Source organism: Grampus griseus, assembly GCF_964374135.1.
Source record: "Grampus griseus genome assembly, chromosome: 3".
In the NCBI taxonomy this organism is placed as follows: domain Eukaryota; kingdom Metazoa; phylum Chordata; class Mammalia; order Artiodactyla; family Delphinidae; genus Grampus; species Grampus griseus.
In genome coordinates this window covers 82748623-82774325 of record NC_139019.1, presented here as the reverse complement: position 1 = coordinate 82774325, position 25703 = coordinate 82748623, and the positions used below count along the sequence as shown (strand labels likewise).

General features: G+C 36.8%; 1 protein-coding gene across 16 annotated transcripts in view; it reads right to left on the bottom strand.

Moving 5' to 3' along the window:
* Window positions 1-25703, bottom strand: part of PAM (peptidylglycine alpha-amidating monooxygenase) — a 282213-nt gene that overhangs the window by 147179 nt on the left and 109331 nt on the right. For 13 of the 16 annotated variants that reach the window (XM_082650122.1, XM_082650111.1, XM_082650123.1 and 10 more), the window contains 2 exons: window positions 5189-5633; window positions 4107-4227 (listed from right to left, as the gene is read on the bottom strand). In XM_082650122.1, coding sequence (XP_082506248.1) covers window positions 4107-4227; window positions 5189-5277 — 210 coding nt within the window. In that variant the 5' untranslated portion in view covers window positions 5278-5633. Of the gene's footprint in view, window positions 1-4106; window positions 4228-5188; window positions 5634-14050; window positions 14108-25703 lie in introns of all 16 variants that reach the window. The other 3 variants (XM_082650119.1, XM_082650120.1, XM_082650125.1) reach the window with 2 other exon arrangements.

Here is a 25703-nt window from a genome sequence, read left to right as displayed (position 1 = left end):
CTGTAATTATGTCTTATTTATTTTATTTTATAATCAACCCCCCATGGGATAGTTAACACATCAAATTGATGATAGCACCTTACAATGACCATGAGCTGGCAGCTTATCAAATTATTTTGTTTGTTGAGATGACAGCTGGTGACAGCAAAAACCCACAGGGGCCCTTGGTTAGAAAGAAAATCAAGTGAGGAAGAAAAAGTGTTAAAAGAAAGAGTCTCAAAATATCACCACTTCAAGGCTCTGGATTTGAAGCCAGTGCCATCAGACACCAGATTCTACTTACTTTGCCTCTATTCTAGGCTACTTAAAAGCTGCTTACTCTTCTCCCTAATCTTCCCAAAGCCCGAAAAACACCAATTAACAAGAAATTTATTAAAGAGGATGGAAATTATTTTTTGAAATTTCAAGTCAGAAGACAAAGAGTGAGCTCACTTTGAATATAAAATTGACATTGCAATAGATAATAAACTACTTTCCCTAGACTCTCCGAAGCTGGTTTAATGGGAGCAATTTTTTAAAAGGCTGATTTGAAGTCTATGGTATGGCTGAATGGACTGTGTCTCAGAGGTCTGACATGATTGGATATTCTTTGGTAAGACACCAATCTAGATCTGTATTCCATCAACAAAATTAGTTAGTTGTACTATCTGAATTATAGCTAAGGTTCTTTCCACCTCTACTCTACATCTGCGTGTTTTGCTATCCAAGCCTACCTAACAAACTCAAGTTCCCCAAGGAAAACACTTAAATCAGATTCACTGATGCATCATTCGTTATTGCCAAAACTTAATTTACTTTATGAAAAAAAAATCTGTTGAGTGAATATATCTCTTTAACCAACTTGGTCTGCCTCAATTAACAACTCAAGTTCTGGGTCCTCAGTTCCTTCTTTCCTTAACCTTTGTTGCTCTTCTTGATCTTCTGCCATCAAAAAAAATACATTTTAACTTCTCAAGGCCCTTCCTTGTTTCTATGCTTTCCTTATATGATATTTTCTTATATGATTTTTTAAATGTTCTGGTCTTCATATTATAGTTATTCTTGATTTCTTCTTCCTTTTTTTTTTTTGTTGTTGTTCTTTATCAGTTTCTCCATGTTTTTTGGCCAACTGTTCTTATTCCCTTCCATCGTTTATTTTTGTCCTCTAATAGTTGGTCTTTCTTTCTTTCCTTGCCTTCTTAGCTCCTTTTCTCTTAAGGATCTGTATTAAACTTAGTTTCATCTGCATTTTAAGAAAAGAATACTTTCTCCACCAAAAGTATTCACACTATCACAGTTCTGGATCTTCCTCACTAAGAACACAGAGTTTAGGAGGAAAGGGTTTCTGGGGTTTCTGTATCCATCTCTTCCTGGGTACACTCAACAGGAGTATAATTACCACTTCTCATGAAGGTTTATTAGGTATATGACCTATATGTCAGCCGGATCAAGTCAGTAAATACTCGTGGCATGTGGTCAATAGAAAGTGGAAGAAACATTCAACAACCAGTTCTGAGCTGACCAGACAGAACAAGGGAATCTCTTACCCAGTTAGGCAGCTTGTTACAAGTCAGAGAAAACCCAACTTAGTCTGGTTGAAACAAGAAAGGCTAACATAAAGGAAAACTGCCTAAGTAGCAATGTCAGCAAGAACCTCTGTTCTTTCAGTCTTTGCATTGCTGTCTATGGTATTAGTTTTGTTCTAGACATGGCTCCTCTCGTGAACTCAGCAGACCCTAGGACTACATGCCCTTTGCTCACATGCAACAAAAACATGTGTTCCCAGCAAAAGATCTGATCGGACTGGTCTAGGTCACACACCTTCTTCTCAACCAGTCACTGTGGAAGGAGAAGTGGAATGCAGTGATTTCCTAATCCTACTCTATGTACTCCGCCTCTGGATCCTGGGTAGACAGCTCCAGGAACCACACGGTTTCAGAGAAGCAGCAACGAGGAACTGTATTCTGGGAAGGCAACCAGCAAATGTCCACTGCACGAGGCAAAGCTGAATGCAGCTAGTGCAAAATAACAAGCTGTAATTTACTTGTTAATATATGTTCTTTTTTCCACAGAGTTATTTTGCTAATTACAAAAAAATGAGTTAACACATTTTACTTTACGAAAATAGAGTTCCTTTTTATTCTTTTATAATCAATTCCTTTAGGACTCTTTCTGAGAATGTTCACCCCAACAGTTACCTATTATTATTATTAAATAATTTAAATGTTTTTACTGTAAAATAATGAGAAGAAGAAACACAATAATAACAAACTACAACAAACTATTATTTGAGAAAATAATGATATTTTTGTAGGAGAAGAGTGCTTAAAGACTAATTAGTTTGGGCTTCCCCCGTGGTGCAGTGGTTGAGAGTCTACCTGCTAATGCAGGGGACACAGGTTCGAGCTCTGGTCTGGGAAGATCCCACGTGCCGCGGAGCGGCTAGGCCCGTGAGCCACAACTACTGAGCCTGCGCGTCTGGAGCCTGTGCTCCGCAACGGGAGAGACCGCGATAGTGAGAGGCCCGTGCACCGCGATGAAGAATGGCTCCCACTTGCCATAACTAGAGAAAACCCTCTCACAGAAATGAAGACCCAACACAGCCAAAAATAAAAAAAAAAGACTAATTAGTGAATTTTTTTTTAAAATATTTATTTATTTGGTTGTGCCGGGTCTTACTTGCAACAGGTGGGCTCCTTAGTTGTGGCATGCAAACTCTTAGTTGTGGCATGCATGTGGGATCTAGTTCCCTGACCAGGGATCAAGCCCAGGCCCCCTGCACCACCAGGGAAGTCCCATGAATATTTTTAAAAAGTAATATAATGCCACTTTAAACAAATATACAGGAAAAATCACTTTTAAAAGTGAGAAGAGAAAGAAGAATCACATTTCATAAGTGAGCAACTATCACTGTTCTCTCTTATTCCCAATCTCATTATATCTCTTTTTACTAAGTACTAAATAAAGACCTTATAAAATTAAAGGCCAGGACACTAATAACTAAACACACAGAAGAGTAATTTGCCTGGTCATTTGTGGATGGGCAGGGGTGAGGAGGTGAGGGCCAATTTGACAACAGTAGTTATTTATAGATACTTAGACCATACACGGGTATTGTATTCAAATAAATGCATGCCAATCCTTAGTCCTTCAAAAAGACCACGTGTATTTTCTTAGAGCTTCCGAATGTCAATTTCAAAAGAATTCTCCCCAATACGTAGAATACCTTTATTTTCTCAGTACTTTAAAATAGAAGAAAGAAAAGAAAAATAGAATGTTATCTGCAACAATGAGTCATCAGCCACTGCAGCTCTACAACACCCAGTTCTTCCCCTGTCTCTGCAGCCCTTCAAAAGAGGAAGACTATCTTTTAATGACGCACATAAATCCCTGCACTGCCTGGCTGAAAAGCATAATTAATTCTGGCCTTTTTATGCTTAATGAAACACCTTGCTCACATGACAGCAGTGGGTTTGAGCTTCTCGTGTATACCTAAAATAGGGAAAGCCCCAGCAACAACCCAGTTCTACTCAAAATGCTGTGTAAGTCACGGTGGTATGAATTCTGCTACTACTTCAAAATATATCTCTCATGACAAGCAAATCACTCTAAAGAAAACTCACAATCAACCACCTGCATGAACAGTTTTTTTTAAACTTTTAAAAGTATGGAATGTTTTATTTTTCGAATTCTTGGAAGTAAACACATGCTTTTACTTCTCAACTTGTGGCTGCGATAGAAGGGTATTTAAACAACCTAATCTCTTAGATGCAGCTGCTCAATATCATTTCCCTTTATTAGAATAATTTTTCATATTTTAATATACACTTACATGCTGCATTTCGAAGGCTATTACTCCACTGAGAATTTCAAAACAAATTTTCAAGGTTACATTTCAAAACACAAATAATATGGGTAAACTTTTTAGAAAGAAATTTAACTGAAAGATTTACCTTAAAAAATTTACTCCTCTTTATAATATTCAACTATTCTAGCCCTATTTGAGGACTCTTGAAAGCAAATGCCTACTTTTCAAACACGTTACTACTGCTGTAAATGCAGTTTCTTTGCTTTAATTATAGAATGTATACAGAACATGTGAATAATGAAATAAGAATTCCTCTCACCTGTTTGGGAGTAACCCCAGGCATGCGAATATCCAATGCAAAATCTGATGAATCAACAGGAATTACTGGTCTGGTGGTACCAAGACATTCATTAGAAAATGATCTGGTAGTTTCTTTAAACCTGAAAAAAGAAGACAATTTCAATATCCTTGAACATAATGGTATCTTATGCTCATCTGGACGTGAGAAAGGGAAAAAAAAAAAAGGAATTCTATGACTTTAAAGATTGTTGATTTAGACCCAATGAAAAGATGTAATAACCACATAGCATTCTATAATATTCTCAGAACTGCATTGTGTAGTTCAAGAGCAATATATACCCAACTTGAGAGCAAAATATAATCAAAGCAACCTAGCAGCCTACATTTAAAACTTAATTCAATAAAAATTTGTCAAATATACATTTGTTTCTAGTTAATGAAAGTACAGTATAAATAAATTATAATTATCACAGGCCTGTCAATCCTCTAATGGCAGAAATATTAACTACAAGCCAGTAAGTGATTATTTTATGAATGTCCAGTATTACTAGTCAGCAACAAAAAACCAACAGTAATGTTGCTAGGAGGTGGAGTTTTATGGGGGCGGGGGGAAGACTGTGATGTGAATTACAAATGTACAGGTGCATAAATATTTAACATAGTAATTATGAGGAGTGTGTATACAGCTCAATGTTTTCTCGTGAGCTATTACAGTCCATGATCTGCTTCTCCCCACCAGTTACCTACCTTTATATTTTATTCTTCGGGCTGTTATAAACAAGAAGGCATTCAAGTCTAAACGACTATACTGTAGTTTCTGAAATATCTCCCCAAGAGGGAGTGATTAGTATTGGAAATCACAACTTCTAAGTGGAGTTTTGAAAGCCAGTGCAGCTTGGCTACAAAACAGTGGGCTTTTTCTGCAAGGGGGACTTTTACAAGAAGTTATTGTGCTAAAATTCCAAGTGATTTCAGCAAAGTTAATCAACCATGTATATTTCTCCAACACTCCGGTTCATAAGTGATTACATTTTTCAGGAGCATGCACAGAAACCATCCAAACAACATTTCGCCTGTTTAAAAACAAAAACAAACACCCACCTCTTAAAGACAGAAAGTGGGCTTCTGAAACCCAAACAGCTGCTTTGAAAAACAAGGAGGAGAACTAGCAGGCTACGAAAGCCAGCCATGGCCACGCCGCTCCGGCCCCGCCGGGAGGACCCGGCAGCGCAGCGCTGGGCTGGGGCCGGCGGTCGGGCAGCGGCGCCACCAGCAGCCGCTACTTCATGGCCGGGGAGCGGCGGGCGTCCGGCGACAGCCACACACCATCTGCCTGCGAGAGCTGCGAGGTGTGTGGATCAAGAGCCGCAGGCAGAACCCCGTGGGAAGGCGGTACTTTTGTCAGGTCCGCAAGCGGAAGCTCTCCTCCCTTCAGAGCTGCTTTCTGCCCTGGTGCTGGGGCTAGACGTGAGTGTTCCTTATCACTCGGGGATGACAGGGACTGTGAGGGATATCACACAAACCCGCGTCAGTCATCATTCAGAACCTGCAAAAATAGAAGCAGATAATGGATGACTAACACGTTACAGCATTTGTGCTCAGCAAATCCCAGCTGAGGTTCTTCAATACATTAGTAGTTTCACAAGCTTGAGCCCAAGCCTGGTGAAAATGCTGGTCTGTTGATCTCCCTCCCCCAAGATCAGCCCCCAAGATTTCAAAAACCCCCATAGCCCCTGTTCTGCCTTTTCCTCTTTCCTCCTCCCTCACACCCACTCTCTCCTTTTCTCTTCTACTTCTTTCCCCCTTTTACCTCACAACCACCCCAGGCTCCGGATTTCTTCTCCTTACTTCCTATGTCACTCCCTTCTATTATCAAAAATGCACTTAATACCTCTGCTGAATGTAAACAAAGATACTCACACAAATGATAGGCTAAGGCACAAGAAAAGGAAAAAAAGAAACTAAGGCACAGACAAAGCACTTGGATACAACAGTAATCAGAAAGAAAAAGACTTTGAGAACAAAGGCATGTTTACATATATGCATCACAGAGCTATACATCCAAGAAGAAAGATACCCTCTGCCAAGAATGATCACCACAGAAGTAATTGCTGAAGTTCTCAGAATTGCTTTAAAACAAATCAAAAATCCATAGCTAACACAATATATGAAATGTAAGCACCTACTAAAAAATCCTGCATCTAATATACAAAGTAATAATTCCTTACTTACAAGGCATGCCTCCCAAAAGATATTCTTTCCTGAATAAGGTTTGGAGACTTACAATGCAATACAATTAGAAGCAGTAAGGAGAATCTCAGCTGGCTCCCACATGAATTTTATATACAAAGGATGTGATCAAAACCTTTACATTAATATAAATGACAGGCCATACGGAACTAATGCAACATCTCAACATTTTGTCAAGAGGACTCAACTAGGCTAAATTTTAAAATATTTGTGTTTAGACTTTACTCTTGTTCTGAATATATTTCAGACTATGTATCAAGTATGTACATTTTAGCAAGGTATTATTTTAAAATGTATCATTCACAATATAAAAATACATTCAAAGGAAAAGATGTCTTAAAGTTCTATTTTAATCAGTAATTATAAACATGATTTGGTGAATCACAAATAAATCCATTGGCTAGATGAATAACAGTTAGAAGCAAAAATCAGTAAGATCATTAGAAGTGCTCTACAATAATAAGTTAGCCTCTAAATCATCCTCTGGAAATCACAAGATACTGAAGCTAATCTAAACAAAGCAAAACAAACAAAAAATCAAACAAACACTAAGCTAAAACAAACAAAAAAGCATGACCTAAACTTTAAGTCAGAGGAGTTCATGGTCATTGCTTTCTAGAAGAAACATACCTTACACCAAATATAAATAAAACATGCTTGAATATCCAACCTATCCAAGGGTGCTTGAGGCTCACCAGCAACCAAGAACCACAGTTAATTTACACAAGCAATGACATTTTTAAAAGACTGATGATACTTGTTTGAACTTTCTCTTTGGCTTGCTATGTGAGCTTTCAGAACAAAAGCCTTTAGTTTTGTCTGAATCCTGTGGGTAAAAGAAAGAACTTATGGGGGAAGAGAAACAACTGGTCTGAAGGCTATGCTATTGCTTTTGTTTACAACAAAATATAATCCTGTAAAATGACAAGGCTTAACATTCCCTGAAGTTCTTCTTTTTCTTTAAATATATATGAAGAAGGGATTATATTTTATTATTTCATGCAGAACAGGATTCAAGGACAGTCCTTCTTCTAGTTGGCAGGGAGATTTGCTATTACACAAACACTTGAAAACAAATTTAGTATTAAAATTCTCTAAAAGGAACACATCCTTAAGTACTAGTCTTTGAAAAAAATTCCACTTATCCCTCTGATTGATTTTATTACCTTTGATGTCCCTGAACCGCCCACTAAAAGAAAAGGGAACTGAAATTGTGGGTAAAAGCAAAGTTGCTACTTGCAGCCATGAACAGAACAAAAGGTCTTACAGAAATGAAAGCTAATTATGCTTTTTGGTTCTTGATGCCTTGTAAACTAAAGACAAAATACAAATCATCATATGAAAAAAATCATGTCTAATCATTTCATTTGTTATTTTACAATGACTGATAATTGTGGAATATATGTGTGTGTGTATGTATGTGTGTGTGTGTATATATATATATATATTATTCAAATCTTAGTATTCTTGTTTAGGATAAAAAAATTCAACATAGATTTCCTTGAGATAATTCAAAAAAACACACTTAATTTCATATTTTGTACAAAATATTATAATATATTTTGGAATTTTATAAAATGAATAAAAGTAAAAGAGAATGTAGTCTATTAAGGGAGATCCTCATCTTCTCACAAGTAATATAAGGTAAGTTTAGAATGTACTATTCCCATGAGAGTACTATAAAAGGGACTCAGGGAATTTTGAGCAAGGAAAGATCATTTCAATCTTCAAGAGGAGGGTAAGAAAAAAGAGAAAGGTAAAGCAGTCTTCACTGGAAGAGGTGGTTCTGAGCAAGAGCCTGAGTGTGGTTGGGTTTCCGCTGTGAGAGACGGAGAGTGTGTATTCCAAGTGCAGGGCACAGGAGCCCAAATGGGGAGCAGAGGATGTTTGAAAAACGAGTAATAAAGGTTCTGCCTCCTAGACTCAAGCTGCAGACCCAGATTTACTATTTTATTTGTCATACAAAGCAAATATTCTGTTTACACATTATAAATAAATTCTTAGTAAGAATGATGTATAGTTTATACCTGTACAAATATTAATTCCAGGAGCCTAGTAAGGAGGACCATAAAACTCATTTGGCTTTTACAAAGTGAGCAGTCCATTCTTTTCCATTTTTATTTGAAAAAAGAAAAAAACCCAAAAAGATAGTTTACATTTGTAATTGATCAAAGAATCAAATAAATATATTGGCCATTCACTTACTGATTCATTTATCAACAAGAAAGAACCATTATAACATTGAGGCTGACAGCTTGTAAACTGAAGAAAAACTTCCTGGACTCCTGGCTCCACCGCTGACTAGCCCTGTGAAACTGGGCAAGTACTTAGCCTCTCTTTGCCTCAACTTCCTCATCTGCAAAATGGAAATAATCCTACCACCTATCTCATAGGCTTGTTAGAAGGAATAAATGAATTCATATCCTTAGAACAACACCAGACACATAATAAATGTTTGCTATTACTGTTGCTGCAACAAATATTTACTGAATGCCTAGGACTATCTTAATGTTGGGAATGGTGATAATCAAGACAGATAAAGTTTCCACTCATAGAGATTACTTTCTAGTGGGGGAAAAAACAAATGAAAATAATGACCAAATTATTGATTTCATTTTCTTTCAAGGAGATCTTATGTGGCTTCCTACAATGACTTATGATTAAACTGATTAAAAGATGCATATCCATTCGCTTAGAAATTCAACTCTAGGAATTTATTCTTGGGCAAAAATAGAACAAGGGCACAAACATGTTTATGAGGATATTCACTAACGTTGTTTATAATAACAGATAACTGGATGTTTATAATAGCAAGGAACTGGAATCAATTTAAATGCCATCAATAAGAGATTGGTAAAATTTGGGGGGTGGTACCATACATCCCTTAAAAAAGGACAGGTGGGGCTTCCCTGGTGGCACAGTGGTTGAAGAGTCCGCCTGCCGATGCAGGGGACACAGGTTCGTGCCCCGGTCAGGGAAGATCCCACATGCCGCAGAGCGGCTGGGCCCGTGAGCCATGGCCGCTGAGCCTGCGCTCCGCAACGGGAGAGGCCACAACAGTGAGAGGCCCGCGTACTGCAAAAAGAAAAAAAAAAAAAAAAGGACAGGACAGGCGGATCTATTTTTATAGGCGAGGTCATATTCCATGACACATTGTTTTCTTTTTACATAATTTTAAAAAATGTTTAAACAATCTCAAACTTGTAGAAATGTTGCAAATACAGTACAAAAAACTTTTTTTCTTTAACCATTTGAGAGTAACCAATTGCTGACCTGATGTCTCATTACCCCTGAATTCTTTGGTGTGTAATTCCTAAAGTATATCTACTATATAACCACATGATATTTGTTTGAACTTTTGCTTTGGCTTGCTATGTGAGCTTTCAGAACAAAAGCCTTTAGTTTTGTCTGAATCCTGTGGGTAATAAAAATATTCACATTGACACATTACTATCATCTAATCCTCAGTCTCCAAACTTTGCCAGCTGTACCAATAGTATCCCTTATGGCAAAAGAATCAAGTTCAGAATGGACAATTGCATGTAAAGTTGTCAAGTCTCTACTTAGTCTCCTTCACTCCAGGACAGTTTCTGTCTTTAAATTTTATGCCCTTGACTCTATTGAAGATTGCAGGCCAGTTATTTTGCAGAATGCCTCTCAATTAGTGTTTGTTTTCTGCTTATTAGGACTAGATTCAGGTTGTGCATCTCTGCCAGGAATATCACAGAAGTGACGCTGTGTTCTTTTCACTGCATCTATATTAGTTGCCCATAGCTGCATATCAAATTACTCCAAAACTTAATAGTTGAAAACAATAAACATTCTCTTGCATAGTTTCTGTGCATCGGGTAAAGAAGTAGCTTAGCTGGGTGATTCTCTCATGAGATTTCAAGCAAGATGCTGGCAATGGCTGCAGTCATCTGAAGGCTTGACTGGGGCTGGAGAATTTGCTTGCATGATGGCTCACTCACAAGGCTGGCAAGTTAGTGCTGGCTGTTGGCAAAAACAACATCTCCTCACTATGTGGCCCTCTCTCTAGGGCTGCTTGAGTGTCTTTACAACACGGCAGCTGGCTTCTCCGAAAGTAAGCAATATTTTTTGGGACTAAGCATCAGAAGTCACATACCGTCACTTCTATAATATGCTATCCATTACACAAGTTGGCCAAACTCAGCATGGATGAAGTCTACCCCAGGGCATGAATGCTAGGAGATGAGAAGCTGGCTACCACAGCATCTTATTAGGTGGCTTACAATTTTGATTTGTCCCACTACTGATGATGTTAACTTTGATCATTTAATTAAGGTGACATCTTCCAGGCTTTTCCACAGTAAAGTTACCATTTTTCCCTTTTTAATTAATATTTTTTGGTGGAGAGGTTATTTATTGACTTATAAATATTCCATTTCTCATCAAACTTTCATTTTATTCATTTATTTATTATTTCATAATGGTCGCAAAGTTTCTTATTTTATTCAGTGGGTTTTAATCTGTTACTAACTTTATTTACTTCACTTACTTTGATGCTCAAATTATCTCAGTTGTGACTCCTTTAAGCTAGCTTTTGTGTCCTTTTGACATGTCCCATCATCCTTTGAGCACTTCCTTGCTTTCTGTGCCCCCTCTCATCTGGGCTAAAAACCCTCTACCAGGCCTTGCTTTTTGTGTTTTTCATTCCACTTGGCCTTTGCGGACACCTTACACTGGGCTGCCTACACACATGGATGCCCTCCTCACCCTGCTTGGGCCATGACATCCCATGCCAGGCCACCCGTCCTGAACGCCTACCTTGCTCTGCCCCACATAACAGCACTAGGACTGAATTTTTCAGGAAGAGAAAAGAAAGGCATTAACTTTAAAAAATCAAATTATAGAACAGTATACACATGTATTTAAAATTCTGAAGTAATATAACTCAATTAGATTTCCAATGGTCTTCAATGGGAATAGGTTAAAAAAAAAAAGATGGGGGGATGTTCACTGTCCATTTATATGCTTTTGCAGTCTTTTAACTTTCACAAGCTTATATTACTTTTGTAGCCAGAAGAAAACAGGGATATTTATACACATACATATTTATATTTAAAATACTGAATGTGATTCCACAGATTTCAATTTATGTGTTAATTTCTATCTGAGTTTAGGTTGTGTTTTGAAATATAACTAACTCTCCTTCTTTTCCTTGGCAAGAACTTTACAAACTAAATTTTATGGTAGTTATAGCTGTAATGCAGAGTTCCTCAAACTCAGCACTAGCAACATTTTGAGCTGAATAATTCTCTGTTGCAGAGGACTGTCTTGTTCCTTACAAGATGTCTAACAGCATCTGTGGACTCTACTCACTAGATTCCAGTTGCACTCCCTGCAGTGTGACAACCAAAAATGTCTCCAGACATTGCCAAATATCTTCTAGAAGGTCAAATCAAAAATCGCCCTTGTTGAAAACCACTGTTGTAATATGGTTCATTAAGATAAAGCTTAATTTAAATAAAATGATATAATTACACCTAAATCATTGTAAATCAATTATACTTCAATTTTTTAGGTGATATAATTCCTTTAAATACATATAATGAGATATAAATGGATTTTTTTGGTTTTTTTATAAATTTATTTATATTATTTATTTTTTTGGCTGCGTCGGGTCTTCGTTGCTGCATGAGGGCTTCAGTAGTTGTGGCTCGTGGGCTCTAGAGCACAGGCTCAGTAGTTGTGGTGCACAGGCTTAGTTGTTCCGTGGCATGTGGGATCTTCCCAGACCAGGGCTCGAACCTGTGTCCCCTGCAGTGGCAGGCTGCGCCACCAGGGAATTCTCTATAGACTGATTTTTAAAAGTGCTTGCAGGGACTTCCCTGGTGGCACAATGGTTGAGAATCCGCCTGCCAAGGCAGGGGACACGGGTTCGAGCCCTGGTCCGGGAAGATCCCACATGCCACGGAGCAACTAAGCCCGTGCGCCACAACTACTGAGCCTGCGCTCTAGAGCCTGCTTGCCACAACTACTGATCCCACGTGCTGCAACTACTGAAGCCCATGCTCCTAGAGCCTGTGCTCTGCAACAAGAGAAACCACCGCAATGAGAAGCCCACGCACTGCAATGAAGAGTAGCCCCTGCTCGCCACAACTAGAGAAAGCCCACGCGCAGCAACAAAGACCCAACGCAACCAAAAAAATAAATAAAATTTAAAAAAGATTCCACATTGAAAATAAATAAATAAATGAATAAAAAGTGCTCGCAAATATGGAACTTCTAAAGAATGGGAAAAGAATATTCATAACAGCAAGTAACATTTATCGACTTATACGCCAGATGTTGACCTTATGCGTTATTATCTCACTGAATTCTTATGACTTTTAAGTACCAGTTATTATTCCCATTTTATAGATAACAGATCTAAAGCTTAGGAAAATTAATTAACTTGCTCTGGTTACACAACAGTAGAGTAGGGATTTAAATCCTGGCTTGCAGCCTCCAGAATCTATCCTCTCAACGCATATTCTTCAACATAAAACAAACTCTCTACATTCTTAGGGGATGTTTTCTTCAAGTTCAACAAAAAGCAAATCCTCTGAATATCATTTTATTGTGAAGTAACAACAGCCAATGTTATCGAGCAATTACTATATGCCAGGCACTGTACTAATAAGCACTATATATAGATTAGCTCATCTGAATCCTTACAGCAACTCTATGAAATTTGTACCATTATCATTCCCACTTTACTGAAGTGAAAACTGGACACACAGAGTATTGGTAACTTGCCCACAGAACACAGCCAAAATATAAACACAGGCAATCTGATGTCACAGTTAAAGCCCTCACCTGCTCAGCAATAAATGTAACCTAGTCTCTTTTTTCATTCATATATTAGGAAGCATTAACACTTCCTCTACAACCTTACAAACATAACTCATTTAGCTAACTCAGAAAGAACAAATTGAAGATCTATGACAAGGGTCTAAATCTAGTCCCCAAAGTAGATTTTGTTTGGCTTGCACGAATTTTTCCTAACTCTTCCCTTGAATTTGAATTGAGTAAACATTTCAAAATGAAAAGATTTCACATAAAAAGTGTCTCTTGAAGAGTTGTAAAAAATCTGGCATCACTGGACCCATATCTCCACATGGGAACAATTAGTTCCCTCTGCTCCCTATGTATTCCCAGATCCTGAGGCCAAGGGTATTTGTTTTAACTGACACTCAACACTGAGGTGCAGTTTTATCTGTCCATTTGTTTTGTTGTCGTTTTTTACATCTGGCCAGTTTTTCTCATTAACATTACTAGCTATACCCTAAAGTCATCTGTGTTGTGACCCCAGAGGTGCACCCTTTCTTTATGTAAGAAGGTAAACTTCACCCTACACATAGCATAGCGTTTCCCACACTCAGATATACTAAGTTGCTACTTCTTTTCTTTCCTTTTCTCTTCTTTCCTTTTCTTCCTTTCTTTGTTTTTTAAGTCTCTCTTTTAGCAAGGCACACGAAATTGAATGGCATTTTCTGCACGTGGGTTTGTTTGGGATTCATCTCTTCTAACAGGTAGTCAATTTGAAGTATTCTTCCCTTGTAAGTCAAAATTGGCTAGGTACCTATTAGAATATATAAGGTTAAACAACCTCAGGGGTACCATTCAGCATATGATTCTACTGCAATAAGAACTTGCCAACGGTAACAAATTTTACTTATTTATTTTTTTGGTTGCCATGATCCGTACCAGATGGCCTTTAAATATGTCCATTAGTCATCAAATTGTTCAGTCCTGTAAATATTTCTGTGGGGGAAAAAACAAGAGACATTATTCTTAATTAAGTTTCTCAACTTTGACTAATTCAAATGTTACTTCATAACACATGAATCTAAATTCAGTGCTAGCATACTTCAATGTAAGATAAAACAGATCCCTGTGTTCCAATCAGCACACATCCTTTTGCACCAAGGATGCACTGGAAGTTCTCAAGAGACTAGTGTACTGCACAGGAGAGCATTAACTGTTACTGATGATGTCAGAGAGGTAGAATGGCTCCTTTGCATGTGACTCATTTGCCTACCAGTATCTTTTTTTAAATTTATAAACGTGACAAAGAATTCAGTTTCATAAGTAGAGCACAAAACACTTCTGCAGCTATAGCTGCCTTCTCCTTTAAATATTCTTGTTGAGTTGGGGGCGCAGGCCATGAGCCTGGTCCTGCAGTCATTTAGCAAGGTGGGGATTTCTGTCCTAACTTACGGAGTAAGTTAGAGATGAGGGCCTGAACTTATAGGCTATCTCCATAATATGCCAATTCAAAAATTAATAAACTCTCTTCTTCCTCTTCAGTGAAGTTTTTGAGGAACTGGTTTGAAACTAATATCCAAGACTTGACTAAATTTCAAAAGTCTGTTTGTTTGTTTTTTTAATAAAGCATGAATCACTGGCTGATATAAGTACTGAAAGATCTTTCCATTACCTTTGTAATGCTTCCTTTGTGGGTCTGTGCATTATTATTTTCTGCTATTTTCAAGAGGAAGTTGTTATGGAATGAAGGATGGTAGGGTGACACATTTAAGAGCAAATATTCAGTGCCAGGCACTGGGCTTGGATGGATGTGGTCAGAAGGCGGGGATCTGCCTTTCCTTCTGTCTTTCTTGCAACTAATCAACATACTTTTTAATGAGATGTCCTCTTTTGTAGGGATTTTTTTTCCTGTTTATACTTCCACATCCTTAGGCAGAGTTATTCCCAAAGCATTTCAATACATATTTTGTTAAATGCCTCCCTATGACTTCAGAGGCAGGAGTTATTAACTACACATGAACGTGGCTCAGATCCAGAACATGCAGTTACAAAATAAATATCCTCTTTCTTGATAAGTAAAATCTACAGGAAATGTCTAGATTTTCACTCCAAAATTACACTGAACTTTATCTTTTGCTGTCGTGTGTTGTTCACATAGAAGCATTTTCTCCCATAGCAGAATCAAATTTTCAAGTGATTCTTATGTTTTCCATTTCAAATGTTCAAATACTTACAGTAAAATGCCCATAAACATACCCCTTGCTATAATAAAAGTTTTGGTATCCTTGTCTTTAAGCCTCTCAGCTGTATAATTATAGTACTTAAAGTGGAATCTACAATCATATAATGTTATTGTATAACTGAAAAACTTATGGGAAATTTTCCTAAAGATCGTGAAAGAATGTTAAAACATTCTCTCATTTATATAATTCTGTTCAACTGAGTTTACAGTAACCTAGAGGGCTTCTATAAAATATACACTATACACTGCCCCCTCAATCCATCTCAACTATATAATTTGAAAGCCATTAACAAAAGAAACACAGTTGCTTAAAAACATTTTAATGTTTTTTATTTTGGGGTATACAAGCTATAATAAAATACAGCTTAATCATAACAAGACTATTTGAATTTTTAAATATGCAATTTAGCACTGAAAGAAGTACGATGTACTGAGTAGCTTATATTCAAATATTTTAACTTCTCATCTATAATAATAACAGTTTTCTTTGATCAATGTCCCCAAACTCCCCATGAACTATCAATTCAGAGCTTCATAATTTTCTTCTGGCTCAAAAGGATCAAAGCATTCTTATGTTTGCTAGAAGTCTTTGATACTGCTGCACAAACAGGTGGTGAATTTATTTCATAGTTATTAAACTGTTTCTTGCTGTCTTGAGCTTAGGAAGAAGTGGTTTATTTTAACAAGGTGCTTACAGACTGGCTTTCCCTTCCCCAGTTTTTAATCTTCTTTACAAGGTTTCCCACAGTGATGTGCACTACACCATGGAAATGAAATAAGAGCTGAAAAAAAGATGAGGGCCATGCTCCTCTGGGTGTGAAAGAACACACTGGATGCCGTCCCTGTTGCATCACTCCAAGGAAGTGAGGCCCAAGCATGCCCAGTAGATCTTGCTCACCTTCTATCTCCATTACTGAAGTTATAATGACCTAACCTTGAGTTTTATCATTAAAAAAAGTTGAATTTTTAATAACAATTATCATTGAAGAGTTAGGGGGAAAAAAGCATTGAAACCCACAAACTTAAACACTCTTCCTAACATTAAAAGTAAGAGCAAAAATAGTAATTCTATACATGATACAAAGGATAATGAGAGATTACTACAAGCAACTATATGCCAACAAAATGGACAACCTGGAAAAAAATGGACAAATTCTTATAAAAGCACAACCTTCCAAGACTGAACCAGGAAGAAATAGAAAATATAAACAGACCAATCACAAGCACTGAAATTGAAACTGTGATTAAAAATCTTCCAACAAACAAAATCCCAGGACTAGATGGCTTCACAGGCGACTTCTATCAACATTTAGAGAAGAGCTAACACCCATCCTTCTCAAACTCTTCCAAAATATAGCAGAGAGAGGAACACTCCCAAACTCATTCTACGAGACCACCATCACCCTGATACCAAAACCAGACAAAGACATCACAGAAAAAGAAAACTACAGGCCAATATCACTGATGAACATAGATTCAAAAGTCCTCAACAGAATACTAGCAACAGAACCCAACAGCGCATTAAACGGATCATACACCATGATCAAGTGGAGTTTATCCAAGGAATGCAAGGATTCTTCAATATACACAAATCAATCAATGTGATATACCATATTAACAAATTGAAGGATAAAAACCATATGATAACCTCAATAGATGTAGAAAAAGCTTTTGACAAAATTCAACACCCATTTATGATAAAATCCCTCCAGAAAGTAGGCATAGAGGGAACTTACCTCAACATAATAAAGACCATATATGACAAACTCACAGCCAACATCATTCTCAATGGTGAAAAACTGAAACCATTTCCACTAAGATCAGGAACAAGACAAGGTTGCCCACTCTCACCACTATTATTCAACATAGTTTTGAAACTTTTAGCCACAGCAATCAAGAAGAAAAAGAAAAAAAAGGAATCCAAATCGGAAAAGAAGTAAAACTGTCACTGTTTGCAGATGACATGATACTATACGTAGAGAATTCTAAAGATGCCACCAGAAAACTACTAGAAATAATCAATGAATTTGGTAGAGTAGTGGGACACAAAATTAATGCACAGAAATCTCTTGCATTCCTATACACTAATGATGAAAAATCTGAAAGAGAAATTAAATAAACACTCCCATTTACCATTGCAACAAAAAGAATAAAATACCTAGGAACAAACCTACCTAAGGAGACAAAAGACCTGTATGCAGAAAACTATAAGACAGTGATGAAAGAAATTAAAGATGATACCAACAGATGAAGAGCTATACCATGTTCTTGGATTAGAAGAATCCACATTGTGAAAATGCCTATACTACCCAAAGCAATCTACAGATTCAACGCAATCCCTATCAAACTACCAAATGGCATTTTTCACAGAACTAGAACAAAAAATTTCACAATTTGTATGGAAACACAAAAGACCCCTAATAACCAAAGCAACCTTGAGAAAGCAAAACGGAGCTGGAGGAATCAGGCTCCCGGACTTTAGACTATGCTACAAAGCTACAGTAATCAAGACAGTATGATACTGGCACAAAAACAGAAATATAGATCAACGGAACAGGACAGAAAGCCCAGAGATAAACCCTCACCACCTATGGTCAACTAATCTATGTCAAAGGAGGCAAGGATATACAATGGAGAAAAGACAGTCTCTTCAATAAGTGGTGCTGGGAAAACTGGACAGCTCCATGTAAAAGAATGAAATTAGAACACTCCCTAACACCATACACAAAAATAAACTCAAAATGGATTAAAGACCTAAATGTAAGGCCAGACACAATCAAACTCTTAGAAGAAAACATAGGCAGAACCCTCTATGACATAAATCACAGCAAGATCCTTTTTGACCGACCTCCTAGAGAAAGGGAAATAAAAACAAAAATAAACAGATGAGACCTAATGAAACTGAAAAGCATTTGCACAGCAAAGAAAACTATAAACAAGATGAAACGACAACCCTCAGAATGGGAGAAAATATTTGCAAATGAAGCAACTGACAAAGGATTAATCTCCAAAATATACAAGCAGCTCATGCAGCTCAATATCAAAAAAACAAACAACCCAATCCAAAAATGGGCAGAAGACCTAAATATACATTTCTCCAAAGAATATATAAAAATTGTCAACAAACACAAGAAAGGATCCTCAACATCATTCATCATTAGAGAAATGCAAATCAGAACTACAATGAGGTATCACCTCACACTGGTCAGAATGGCCATCATCAAAAAGTCTACAAACAATAAATGCTGGAGAGGGTGTGGAGAAAAGGGAAGCCTCTTGCACTGTTGGTGGGAATGTAAATTGATACAGCCACTATGGAGAACAGTTTGGAGGTTCCTTAAAAAGCTAAAAATAGAACTCCCACATGACCCAGCAATCCCACTACTGAGCATATACCCTGAGAAAACCATAATTCAAAAAGAGTCATGTACCACAATGTTCATTGCAGCACTATTTACAATAGCCAGGTCATGGAAACAACCTAAGTGTCCATCGACAGATGAATGGATAAAGAAGATGTGGCACATATATACAATGGAACATTACTCCACCATAAAAAGGAACGAAATTGAGTCATTTGTAGTGAGGTGAATGGACCTAGAGTCTGTCATACAGAGTGAAGTAAGTCAGAAAGAGAAAAACAAATACCGTATGCTAACACATATATATGGAATCTGAAAAGAAAAAGAAAAATGTTTCTGAAGAACCTAGGGGCAGGACAGGAATAAAGACACAGCCATAAAGAATGGAATTGAGGACACAGGGTGGGGGGGAAGGGTAAGCTGGGACAAAGTGAGAGAGTGGCATGGACATATATACAAAACCAAATATAAAACTGATAGCTAGTGGGAAGCAACTGCATAGCACAGGGAGACCAGTTTGGTGCTTTATGACCAACTAGAGGGGTGGGATAGGGACGGTAGGAGGGAGATGCAAGAGGGAGGGGATATGGGGATATACGTATATATATAGCTGATTCACTCTGTTATACAGCAGAAACTAACACAACAATGTAAAGCAATTACACTCCAATAAAGATGTTAAAAACATACAATAAAAAACAAAAAAACAGTAATTCTGTCATTCTGCAAAAATAGAACTAAAATCTTAACCTATATCATTTGAAATACGTGCCACTAATCAGGAATAACAATTTATGTTTCAAGGGAATTACCACTGTTACGTCAAGATTATTACAAAATATTTACTGGGTACCAGCACTGACGGGTATTTTATGTCATGGCTCAAGTTTGTGTTGCATGACTTAAGGAAACTATATAGAGGCAGGTTTGTAGAACCAACAGCCCAAAGAAATTAGCAGTGGAGGTAAATAACACACATTCATATTCCAAAAGCAGTTAGACATTTTCTTAGAACAAACAAATATAAAATGGTAGACCCAACTAGGTGCTTGGGATTTAAATAAGACAAACGGATTCTTATTAGTAATACTTGCCTATCTCTTTATAGGAGTATTGACAAGAAATGTACCTTACTGTTGCTAAAGCATTTTAAAGATGAAATGTGCTCTATGACTACTAAGTACTACACAAATACTAACTGTTAAATGAGTAATCAGTTTTACTACTCTTTACTTGATTCTACTGAATTTAATATTTATTCCTAAATAGAGGAATTATGTGAATTATCTTATTGGAAGATGATTCTTTTGAAAATCATTTTTTTTAGTTTTTGAAATGGAATTTTTAAAGTCAGTATATATGCATTAATTTTACTTTTTAAAAGTTTTGCTTCCCCTTATGATGAATTTCTATTATCCTAAGACTAAATCTCTCAAACAGTGAAGAAGTCATGCAGATACCAAAACCTGGATCATTATACAAATAACTCATGGCAATGTGTAAAATTCTAGTGATAAAGCAAACAATGTACTTTCAGTCCAGTAATTCCACCAAAAGACTGTTACCTCTTTTGAAATGACATATTCCTAAAGATGTGGTAAAAATAGAAACCAAACAGAAAAATAGGACCTTAAGTGTTTAAATATACTATTCATAAAAGTACAAAAGGTGTAGATTTAGTAGTGATTATTGTTACTTAAAAATACATCAAGGTCAACATCAAACCTTTTAAAATTCCTTTAACAAAATAAAACTATAACATAATCAGTGGTTCCTATAACACCCCCGAGTTATATCAGAATATCCTTAAAAGAAGCTGGCCATTTTATCTTTCAATATGATTTTCAGGGAAATTTATGTCTCTATCAGTGCATTCAAAATTAATGGCCCATGCTTGACCGGTTGGTGATTTCCACTATCATAGTGGCCGGCAGATGACTGCTTCATTGATTCAGGGATGGATACCAACTGGGAAGGCAGCTTCTAGATTGGTCACCCTGGCTTACATCTAGCAAAATACTGTACTGATTACTGCTCTTTTGGCATGGTGGAAATTGTATTCTATTTCATGATTTCTTCATCAATGATTAAAGAAAAGATAAGTTGAATGGCAGAGATGAAAGAATGATATTGTTAAATATGAGTGGAGTTATTCAAACATAATAGAAAAATATGCTTTAAATTATTTGATCAATTAGGTTAAGGTTAAAAAAATAAGGTAAAACTTCTTCCTCTATAAATAATAATATAGCACTAACATATGCTGTCTTTGTTCTAAGTAGGCCACAGATTTGTTTTAAGATATTTAAAAAAATACTATTAACCATTTCATTCTGATTTAGCTGAATTAACATTTTAAGATGGCCTACTTTATTTCTTCCTCCTGAAACTTTGTAATTATCTCCTTCTCTTTTTATAAAATATCAAAAATTTTCTTGCTACCAAAGAGGTCAACATCTTTTATCAGTAAGTTTTATCTTAACCAAATGCTAATTTTCAAATCAGAAAAATAAATGGATTAAGCAGTATTAATTTGCCAAAAAGAATAAAACTGTGATAAAATTTCCCTTTCATTTTGATATTTAAATCACTATCAGTATTACATTATAATGAGATAAAGGTTCATTAAGGCAGCCTTTGTTATGTGAAAACACAACACACTAGAGGGGAAATTCATTATTGAGTTACAATTATCCTCCAAGGTATACAGCAAATGAGATATCATTAAAATATTTTAGTTTAATTATGCAGTGTGTTCCAATACATAATCAAAATACATATGCACACAACCTAAGCATTTTACTCACTTCTGAAACCTGAATTTTTCTCCTAATGAGAAAGTCAACATTAATAAAATTATAGAAAAATTCTAAGGAGAAGCAATCACACTTTTATGCACATAAAACAGTATTTCCTAAACTAATTGGAGAGGGCATCTGATTACTGAGCAGAATTCTCCCCACACATACAGTTTCAGTTTCTCTCAATCCTACATTCCTATTGCTCCACACCAATCCAATCAGTACATTATTCTGCTTTTTGCTTTCCCCCAAATGAAACCCGATATTTTGAGTTTCCTGTCCCCTCACATTTTCCCCACAAATTAATTTATTTGAATCTGAGACTTAATGGTAGTCAATGGTTACTCCTGCTTTTCTTTCTACCCGTACATTTCTTTTTTCTCTATTCTTCCTATCAAAATTTCCCAAGCATATGATTTGTGTAGGGCACCGTATCTGCTGTAACAGAGACACACCTCAGCTGCCCGCAGCTGGGTGGCACAGGAGTACTGTGCACTCAATGGCCATGTGACTTCTTTTAACCAATAAAAGGGGGACAGAAGTGAATTGTGTCAATCCAAGCTGACGTTTCAAAAGCCATTGCTAGTTCACCACACTCAGTTTTCCTGTTTCTTTCTATGTTACCCGTGTGTCTTCTACTCAGTGACTGGTGATGTTCAGAGAGAGACTACTTCCATCAGCCTGAATCCAAACACTCCCTGAGGAAGGCAGAAGGCAAAAGAAGGAACAGTCCCCCTCACAGGGACTTGAATTTAGAAACTGTCCAAAGATGTACATGAAAGACATGTTAAAGCAGAAGAACTAGATAACTCTAATGAGCAAATTTAATTACTTCCCAGCTACTCAGCGGGATGGAGGGTTATGAAGTTTATACGAGTTACAGAGAAAAAAGGTTGTGTATTTCAATATACACTCCCATGCCTACACCTACCCAAGGCATTATGTTTGTGAAAGCCTCATATTCATCTCCACTTAGAAAAAAAAGCTCCTTTTTCTTTTTTTCTTTAAATCCAGTGAGAGTGGAGCATCATCCTACCTGTTCCAACATGACATACTCAATAAATATTAAGCAAATGCATGGGAGCAAGGAATGCAAAGAAATACATCACACAGTTCTCCAGGGTCTCACAGTAAAGTTTAAGAAGAACTACACATACCAAATTTGGATATACATAAAGTTTTAGAAAAAGAAAATAAACTTTTTAAAAAGAATTTTTAAATCAAAGTACTGTAGTATGTACACATAGTTAAAAGTCAAATAGTGCTAAGATCCTACAATGAAAACAGCAGTCTTTGCCCAACTACCACAAGTCCTACTCATCACATATAACACTTTGGCACTCTTTTAGCAGACTATTCTGGTATTTACCTTCATTTTTCCAAATGTTGATGTTCTCATTGACCAATTCACAGATCTATTCATTATCTATTGGCTTCCTACTTTCGAAGATGAGGACTAAGTCTCTTACAGCCCCCCTTCCAATCCCACCAGCTTTCCAAAAGACATGCCACAATTTTTAGTAAAATCAATATTTAAATTGTTAAAGCTATATAAACACTGTTTTCCACTGAACCAAGTAACTGTCTTATGATTGTTAACTTTCTTGTATATCTTTTTATTTTTATGGAGTTCAGGAACTAGAGCATGGTTCCTGAACCACGTGTGGAATATCTTTATTTTAGCATCATCCTTCATTGTGTTTGGCTGAATATAGATTTACAAGATGAAAATCACTTCTAAGAATTTAAAAGGTATTACTCCTCTATCTTCTTTCTTATAATCCTGTTGTTGAGAATTCAGGTACCATTCTGATTTTTCAGACTTTATTACTAATCTCTCTCAATACCTCCCCAGTCTGGAAGCTTTAAAATATTTCTCTTTAGCTTTCTGTTCTGAATTTTTACTGATGTTCCCTAATATAAGTCTTTTCTCATTCATTCTCCTGGGCACTGCTCATTCAACTTGCTACATCATTTTAATCTAAAGACTTATGAACTACTATGTTGATAAATATGCTTAAATATTTCTTTGATAATTTCTTTTCTTCAATAATCTGGGGTTTTTTTAAAGAACTTTTTCTAGTTTCAACCTTTTCTATTTTCTCTTCCTTTCTACACTGTTTGTTCCAGCTGAGTTCCTTTTTTTCTTTCTTTTTTTTTTAAATTCTCTCTTTCAAGTTAGACATTTCCCTAAGTCCCCCATCCACCTGGGGGTTTTCAATTCTCTAGAGAAGAGTCACCCATATTCTGAAAGGGTGAAGTATGCTGCTAAAGTTCAGGGAGCAGGGCAGGGAGAGGGGGCCAGAGGAGACTCCCACATTATCCCCCGATTTTAGCGCCACACAGCATCCCTACTTTCCATGGCACTGGTATCACCAAGGCTTGAAGCTTTCATGTGGTTTTTGAAGCCGAACAGCTTGATTCTCATGGGTCTTTCCTCTCTAGGGCACTTATATGAAACAGCTCCTGCTGTACTAAGTCTGTTATCAGTCCTCTACTTTCCGCTTTCCGAAGATATATTAATCTCTTACTCGCTGTGGAATCTCTCCTTTATATTTGCAAGTTTATAACTTTTAAAATTCTTTTAACATCCTTTTTAGAGGAGGTCAAAGAGACAAAATCATGTACCCAATCTGCCACATTGAACCTGAAGTCCCAGAAATACAATTTTAAAGTGGATTATTGCAGATTATCTAGCCCAATTTCCTCATTTAATAGCTGAGGAAAGAAACAAAGGTAGGTTAAATGCTCTGCTCAAAGTTCCTTCTCCAAATTCAGAGCAGAACCAGGGGTAACATGTCTCCTGCCTATCAGTCCAGTGTTTCGTTGACTCCTTTCTAAGGAGTCTTTCTAAGACTTTCGTTGACGTCTTTCTAAGAAAAGCATTTTGTTGGCCTTCTGGATGAGAGACAAGAAATACACCACTGAACCATCCATGAATAACATACTTAAAGGGAAAACTAATAACCAGGGAAGTATACACTGAATGCTGTGTGTCAGAAATAATAAGCAACACACGTTGAGAGAAGGGAAGATCCCTGAGGATTAGGATGATTGCTAAAGGCTCCATGAAGCAGCTGAGATTTGTATTTGATCTTGTGGCAGGAACTCCAGGTAAGGGGCTACTAAGGGCAGTGTGTTGGCAGAGGATCTATACTGGGAGCAGTGAGGGACTGGTGCCTCACAGACTTTCACCAAGGCTGTTTTCATGAAAGGTAGAAACCTCTCCTGCAACGAGTCCCTTTTCCACCCCGTGTTCTGACAAGCACCCAGGATACGCAAAACATCAGAATCACTGCTTGCTTTTCTGGACTCTGTCCATCTGTACAAGTGAATAAGATGATGTTGACTCTTACTCTCTGAAGTTTGTACTGTGGAATCAATGGATAGTTTTTCATTTTTTATTATAGTTACATTATCTGATAGCCATTTTCAGACTATTCAACCTGAAATTTATGACTCAGCTTCAATATTTCTAGGTGTGACACTGTGTTTAAGGACTCAAACAGTACTTATAGGACAAAAATAGTACTAGATGAGGTAGAATTTTTAAAATTCAACTGAAAGGCAGCCAAAACATCCACAATTTGGCACTTTTCCTTCTTTCTATGTCATATGCCAAAAGAAAGCAGAAAGCAGGAATAAACACTTTTTAACAATCAATAAAGTTTAAAATAATGTATTCAATACTTCTGTCTCTTAGGAAAATAACTAAACATTTAACTCTAAATAGTAAGACAGTGGTAAAACGCAGCATCACTTATTTTTGTTGTTGGTATTTCAAGGCAGTTTTCATAACTAAAATATCACTAAACCTCCACTGCTCCCTGACCTTGGCATATACACTGTCTCCTTCAATGGAAAAGGGCTAGTTTCTACTTAATTTCGTCAACCTAAGTATAAAGGTGTAACTGGATTTTTCACAATAAAACAATGCTTTCAATTAATGAGGCATAAACAAACAAAAAGCACTTACTCTTTGGCAAAACATTTCCATACACTTTCAATTTTTTTCCTTATCTAGTTCCATTGAAATTGTAAGAATATTTAAGGATTTTAAATATGTGTGCTTTAACCATTTGTTCAGAATTGCAGTGGGGGGGACTTCCCTGGTGGCACAGTGGTTAAGAATCCACCTGCCAATGCAGGGGACATGGGTTCGATCCCTAGTCCAGGAAGATCCCACA